The sequence below is a fragment of the Microtus ochrogaster genome, chromosome 8 (assembly GCF_000317375.1).
Source record: "Microtus ochrogaster isolate Prairie Vole_2 chromosome 8, MicOch1.0, whole genome shotgun sequence".
Lineage (NCBI taxonomy): Eukaryota > Metazoa > Chordata > Mammalia > Rodentia > Cricetidae > Microtus > Microtus ochrogaster.
The window spans coordinates 39,936,879-39,943,805 of record NC_022015.1 but is presented as its reverse complement, the minus strand read 5'-3'; the positions used below and the strand labels follow the sequence as shown (position 1 = coordinate 39,943,805).

The window sequence follows — 6,927 nt, the reverse complement described above, 5'->3', positions numbered from 1 at the left end:
GAGCAGGCAATGCTCTTAACCACTGAGCCATCTCTCCAGCCCAAGCCAAATTATTTTTAAAGGTGCATCCCAGCCTGGCCTGCTCCCACGAAATAGCACTCTTAACCTCTGCATGGAGTTCATGAGACTCCAGAGCAAAGCCCTCCGGAAGACAACCCTAGCTTCCTCTTTGTGTCACTGGCTCAGAGCATAAGATCTGCCCCCTTTTTCCAGGTTTTCAAGCCCTGTTGGAAAGACAGGTCCCCCGAATCCAACCCTTCCTCCTTTAAACTCCAGGAGGAAAACAGCTATAAGACCTCCTTACTGTTTCTTCTTCTGAGTCTTTATCTTTCCCGCTCTGTGATTATAAGAAAGTTCTTTTTATCCCCCAAAGCATACCTCCTGAGCTTCCTAAGTCCCCTCTCCTGTGGGCTTTTCCATAGCATCACCCAGTGTATAGCCAGAGATCAGTGATCATACCCATCTCCCAGAGACATTACCAAAAGCTGTAGGTACTTCCCAGTTGTGTTTCTGGACACTTGGTAACGATCCTTTTTTTGTCTCCTTCTGTTCATACACATTCTTTTTTCCCCATCAAGAACACTTTGTTCTCAGTGATGGACTGGTCATGTCTTAACTTCTCTGTCAATATGAACTCGGGTTTCTCCTTTGATGGTCATGCTCTTCCCACTACTCTCATTCTTGTATTTAATCCATTTTACATACCAACCACAGTTCCCTTCCTCCCACTCCCCCCACCTCCCCATTCATCCCCCTATCTACTACTCAGACTTTGTTGACTCCCTATGAGGACCAAGCCCTCCCTGCTGATCAAGACTGAGTAAGGTATCCTTCCATAGGGAATGGGCTCCAAAAGCTAGCTCATGCTCCAGGGATAGATCCTGGTCCCACTGCCAGGGATCCCACAGACAGACCAAGCCACACAACTGCTACCCACATGCAGAGGGCTTAGTTTGGTCCCAGGCAGGCTCCCCAGCTGTCAGTCCAAAGTCCATGAGCTCCCACAAGCTTGGGTCAGCTGTCTGTGTGTTGCTCCATCATGATCACACACGCGCACACACACACACATGCACGCATGCACACACACACTCACATAATTCTTCTTCGCTACCCTTGACTGGACCCCTGGAGCTCGGCCCAGTGCTTGGCTGTGGATCTCTGCATCTGCTTCCATCAGTGACTGGACAGAGGGTCTATGGTCAGCCACTACTCTCATTCTTTTTTTTTTCTTTTTTTTTTTTTGGTTTTTTTGAGACAGGGTTTCTTGTGTAGCTTTTTTTTTTTTTTTTCGAGACAGGGTTTCTCTGTAGCTTTGGAGCCTGTCCTGGCACTAGCTCTTGTAGACCAGGCTGGCCTCGAACTCACAGAGATCCGCCTGCCTCTGCCTCCCGAGTGCTGGGATTAAAGGCGTGCGCCACCACCGCCCGGCCACTACTCTCATTCTTAAGTGCAAGTCAGTTGTTGCCATTCCACACGAGGGTCTGGCTATTTAGGCCAGAAATACGTGTGACCAAAAACTCAGCCTGGTACCTAAATCAGAACAAGAAACATCAGTGAATTCTAGGGCCTGGAAATGTAAACTCATCCCAGCAAGTCACTATGACACAGCAGGGTGAGTGCATAGGGACAGTCATGACACAGAGGAAAAATGGCCTCTTCTGGCAGTGTGCATTGCAGGCTGATGGACAGAGTTGGAAAAACTCCAGGAGTAGTCTTAAGTGGGTTGGTGACACTGCTACCTAAGATGGTTGTGCAAGAAGATGACAAATGCCATTCTGAAATGTTGATCATGGAGGTACAGGACACTCACCAGCTGATATCTGCATCTGCTGGACAGAACAGAAGGTGGGCTAGAGCTGTACCTCTGGAAGTCATTGGCCTCCTTGGGGGATGAGATCTCCATTGAGCTAGCTGCCCAGGGCCCTGGGCTGCATCAGCTTTTGCCTGTCTTTCTAGAGAGGTTTTCAGTGCAAGTGCAGCTGCTATTTTTCTTCTCCTGTTCCTTGTGAGGGTAAGAGCCTGATAGACTCTCTTTAATTGGCCTCAGTAAGTGTCACTTGAGAATAATTTGTATAATTTGTTCCCACAGCAACCTAACATCAAACAGAAGTTTGTGGCCCTCCTAAAACGATTCAAAGTCTCCGATGAGGTATGACGCCCTTACTTCCAGTTTCATACCTAGGTCCTGTGTAGCCACTAGTCATCAGGATCATGGAATCAAGAATCCTGCCCACTTGCATGCATAACAGAGCCCAGGAGAGAAGGCAGCTGAGAAGAGCCTAATGCTCCATGAAGAGAGAGTACAGGCTTCACATGGAGAGTGCAGTTCCATGGTATTTTAGAAACACTTAGCACAGTCGTATCCAATCGTTAGTCAATATTCAATTCTCTTCTATTGACAAATGACAGCAGTGACAAATCTAGCCATTTAATTTTTCCTCATAGCCCAAGAGGAGCTGCGAGTGAGCAATAGCCCGAGTGTGATGTCCTCATTGGTCAGCTCTTGACAGAAATCCCCTAGGCCCTGGAGTCTTGCCTTTATTCACACAGGCTTATAAGTAAACTAAAAATGAATAAAGATAGGAAATGTTGGGAAAAGGTCTTTGTTCCACTGTGTGCTGCAAAGAAAAGCAGCTTGTACCTGAATTTGAGGGAACAGAAGACGGACCAGCCTACCATACCTGGGTTTTCTTGTGTGATTCCTTGGGAGGCACACCAGCAAATCTCTTCCTCCTGCTGCCAGCACTGGTATGGATATCAGTAGTAGCTGAGAGGAAACATAACCTCAGCATGCCCCTGATCTCAGAATCAGACCATAGAAAGGACAGAGAGCCAGGCAGTGGTGTGGCACACACCTTTAATCCCAGCTCTTAGAAGTCAGAGACAGACAGATCTCTGAATTCGAGGACAGCCCAGAGCCTGGTCTACAGCTGAGTTCCAGGACAGCCGGGGCGGCACAGAGACACTAGCATGTCCCTCTAGAAGGGATTACTGAGAATACCAGTTGACGTGACCTAGGAGACAGTTGTTGTTTGTCTAACCACAAATGTTAATAATAAGAAAGAGCCCCAGATTCATAGATCTTTATTTTGCTCACAGGTAGGCTTTGGGCTAGAACACGTGTCACGAGAGCAGATTCGGGAAGTGGAAGAAGATCTGGACGAGCTCTACGACAGTCTAGAGATGTACAACCCCAGCGACAGTGGGCCTGAAATGGAGGAAACAGAGAGCATCCTCAGCACCCCAAAGCCCAAGCTCAAGTGAGGCCCAGAGCTCCTTGTAGGCTGCCTGCAAGGCTACCTTTTCCCTCCATCATGATGCCCTTGCATCCTCTGGTACTTCATGCAGGGAGTCATGGCTTTCAGTATCTCCAAGTTCTCACTCTCCTGGTGGAGATCAGTGTTTTGTTTCTAACTGACAAAAATCCCGATAGGAGTCTCTGGAAATCCCTTGACCAACCCCATAGTATCTACCTAATAAGTGTCCTCAGAGCCTAGGCTGTTGACCTGCCTGGATCAACGGCCCCACTCGGCCTTGGGAACTGCTTTTCTGAGCTGCCATCGCCGCTGACTCCGCTGTGCTTCTTTGCTGCAGGCCCTTCTTTGAGGGGATGTCGCAGTCCAGCTCACAGACGGAGATTGGCAGCCTCAACAGCAAGGGCAGCCTCGGAAAAGACACCACCAGCCCTGTGAGCAGACTCATGGTGAAAAGGGGTGGGAGAGGGACCTGCCTGCCGACCGTGTTGGCTTCTCACTCTGAGCCCTCCACTTCTCTGAGTGTGGCTTCAGTCTTGCTCCTCTGATCCCTGGCTGGCAGCTTAGCAATCCAAGAGGAGAGTATTCTTTTCACTATGCTCTAGCATGGCATAGAGCCATTCTCCCTGCCTCAGAACCCTCCCTCTGTGAGGTAGCTGAGAGTGTAGGGCATAATGCATGCCATTTGGCCAGCGGGTATTGATTCTACCTTCAGGCTATGAAAATAATGAATATAAAAGGACAGAAGGATCTGTTCAGGAGGTAGTAAGTAGGTTTTTCTGGATGAAGGACTCAGGGGAGAGCAATACTTTGGAAGAATGTGCAGTTAGTGCGCAGGTCTCTATTTGCCTGTGCACAGGAGAGAGCTCTCTACTGTGGCTCCCAGCAGCTCGTCATAGATAGCAGCCTGTGGATGCCAAGCCTTCCTTAGACCTGCAGAAGAAGTTGTGTTTTTCTTCACAATTAAAGGCAAATGGTCACCAAATATAGTTTTAGAACTGAGTTATGCTGTTCTGTTAGGGCCATGTTTCTCTGTTGCTGAGAGAAGTTGAAGTTCTCCAGTTCCTGCTGCGTTGGCATCTGATGAGGCACAGTCATTTGTTCACAGGGGAGAATCCACATCTTCCCCTACAGTGGCTGTTAACTGTGGGGAACCAGGCACTCCATCTGCTGACAAGCAGTCTACAGCTGGCCAGGCTCTCCTGTCCTTTGTGTGCCCTCTTCTGAGCATCTCAGCAATCCTTCTCTCTCTTCTGCCACCAGGTGGAGCTGTCTCCCATCTTATCTCTCTTCATTATTAAAGAGCAGCTGGCAACCCACCCCACCATGAACTGTTTCCTAGTCAGGAAGTGAAAGAAGGAAAACCATGCCCATATTAAAAATTACGTTATGAAGAAAGTTCACCCTGCTGCTTGCTGATCTCCATGCCAGCACCTCTCAAGCATGTTCTGGAGTCAAGGAGGCAGCATTTAGTGTGCTACAGCATTGGGGCATAACTCAGCGGCTTTTCCCCACAGGAATAATCCTACAGACAGCCTCTCTCATGTGCATAAGTGACTGACACTAGAATCACTTAGAGTAACTCTGTGGGAAGAAGCCCAGGACCTGCTGAAGGGAGGGCTACTGTACAGAGTTCTGCGAATGATGGGCAGTGTCCTACTGTGACAGAGTATAAGTAAGGTGTTGGCCAAGCCAGTGACCATGAAGCAGTAAGCATAGATTATGGCATACACTGATTGATTGTTCAGTCAATACCCATGACTACTAAATCAGCAAGAGGAGGAGCTGTCTCCTAGGAGGGAAAGACGTGTTTCAGTATTGACAGAGCTGCCAGTGTAGCTAGTTTGATGGGCCCTGTATTTGGCAAGAACAAACAAACCTGACATGGGTGGTGCATGGCTTTCATCCCGGCACTCAGGAGACAGAGGCAGGCTAATCTCAAACAAACAAGGAAACAAAATCCTTAACTGAAGGGTGGGTTTTCCAGAGTGAATCTTTATTCCATCTTCCCATTGACTTGCTTCTTCTCAAGACTGTTTCTACATCTTAAAGCCTACATGGAAAACACGTGCTCTAAAGGCCATGTGGGCTGCTGTGAGATCCCGTGGGTCATCCTCAGCAGTGTGTGTGCTGACTGCTGGACTTACAGGAAGTGTAGTTCCTTAGCACATTTCTCTTTTGGGGTCCCACAGTTGATAGACTATGGATGTCTTACACAAGTCCTTCAGATTCTGAATCCCTTGGCCAGAGCTCAGGTTTGCTTTGTTCCCCTGCTGAGATTCTATTTTGAAGAGCACATATGTCTTGGTGTGGGTGTAGAGCTGTGGAATCCTGTAGTTGAAGACACTGGGATGGTAGAACAAGGCTGTGCTCATGCTCTTGAAGTGGAGTGCTTTGGGTAGAGGAGAAAGTGTGGTTGTTGATCTGAGGGCTCTGCACCTCTGCTCTCACCTTGACAATTCTTGTTACTCAGCACTGTTAGGGTTTTTTTGTTCGTTTGTTTGTTTTTGTTTTTTGGATTTTTTTTTTTTTGAGGAGTTTGTTTTGTTTTTTTTCAAGACAGGATCTCAGGTCTCACTATGTATCTCTGGTTTTCTTGAAACTCACTTTGTAGACCAGGCTGGCCCATGACTCACAGAGATCTGCCTGCCTTTACCTCCCGAATGCTGGTATTAAAGGCATGTGCCCAGCCTTTTTACTTCTTTCTTTTTGTGGTACAGGGATAGAACTCAGGGCTTTCCTATGCAGATACTGTAACATCATCCTCATTAATGCAGGTTTTTTCTTTATATATTTTAATTTATTTGTGTATGCATATTTTGTCTTGGTGTATATATGTGTGCCCGGTGCCCATGGAGGGTAGAAGAGGGTATGGGATCCCTTAGAACTGGAGTTACAGATGGTTGTGAGCCACCGTGCAAGTGTCAGGAACTGAACCTGAATCCTCTGCCAGAGCAGCAAGTACTGTTATTCCCTCACCAATTCTTCAGACTTGTGGATTTTTCTTTTGTTTTATAATTAATTTTAATTTATTTTCACTGGTGTTTGCCTGCATGTATGTCTGTTGAGGATGCCAGTCCCCTTGAACTGGAATTCAGACAGTTATGAGCTGCCATGTGGGTGCTGGGAATTGAACCCAGGTTTCTGGAAGAGCAAACAGTGATCTCAACCTCTGATCCATCTCTCCAGCCCCTGTGGATTTTTCTTAATCTTACAGTTGTAAGCACCAAATATTTAGAGAATTCAATCCAGAAAGGATTGCGGCTGACACAAATTGTGGCAGTTACGGAATTTTCTCAAGACTCCAACACATAGTAGCAACATAATTTGATTCTCTGTGCTGGTAAGAGTAAATTTAGGCTGTGCGTGCTTCAAGACATCTGCCCAAGATACAGTCAGCTCAGACTGCCTGCTGCTGGAGGTTACCGTCTCATCACACTGTCGGTGCTGCACTTAAGGCACGTGCTGAGGTCATTGAGCTACACCCCAGCCCATCCCTGCAGATGTTTGAGCAGGAACAGAGCTTCAACAAGTCAAGAATTTTCTTCCTTTTTCTTTGTCACATGCCTTAATACAGCTCCTGGAGATGGGGAATAGGTCTTCCCAAATGCTGCAGTGACAACAGCACTGTAACTTTTTTTTTTAATTTATTTATTTATTAAGGATTTCTGCC

General features: G+C 47.2%; 1 protein-coding gene across 1 annotated transcript in view; it reads left to right on the top strand.

Moving 5' to 3' along the window:
- Pacs1 (phosphofurin acidic cluster sorting protein 1) overlaps window positions 1-6,927 on the top strand; it is a 146,063-nt gene that overhangs the window by 119,755 nt on the left and 19,381 nt on the right. Inside the window, exons 7-9 of the mRNA XM_005351977.2 lie at window positions 2,090-2,149; window positions 3,100-3,260; window positions 3,595-3,688. Coding sequence (XP_005352034.1) covers window positions 2,090-2,149; window positions 3,100-3,260; window positions 3,595-3,688 — 315 coding nt within the window. The remainder of the gene's footprint in view (window positions 1-2,089; window positions 2,150-3,099; window positions 3,261-3,594; window positions 3,689-6,927) is intronic.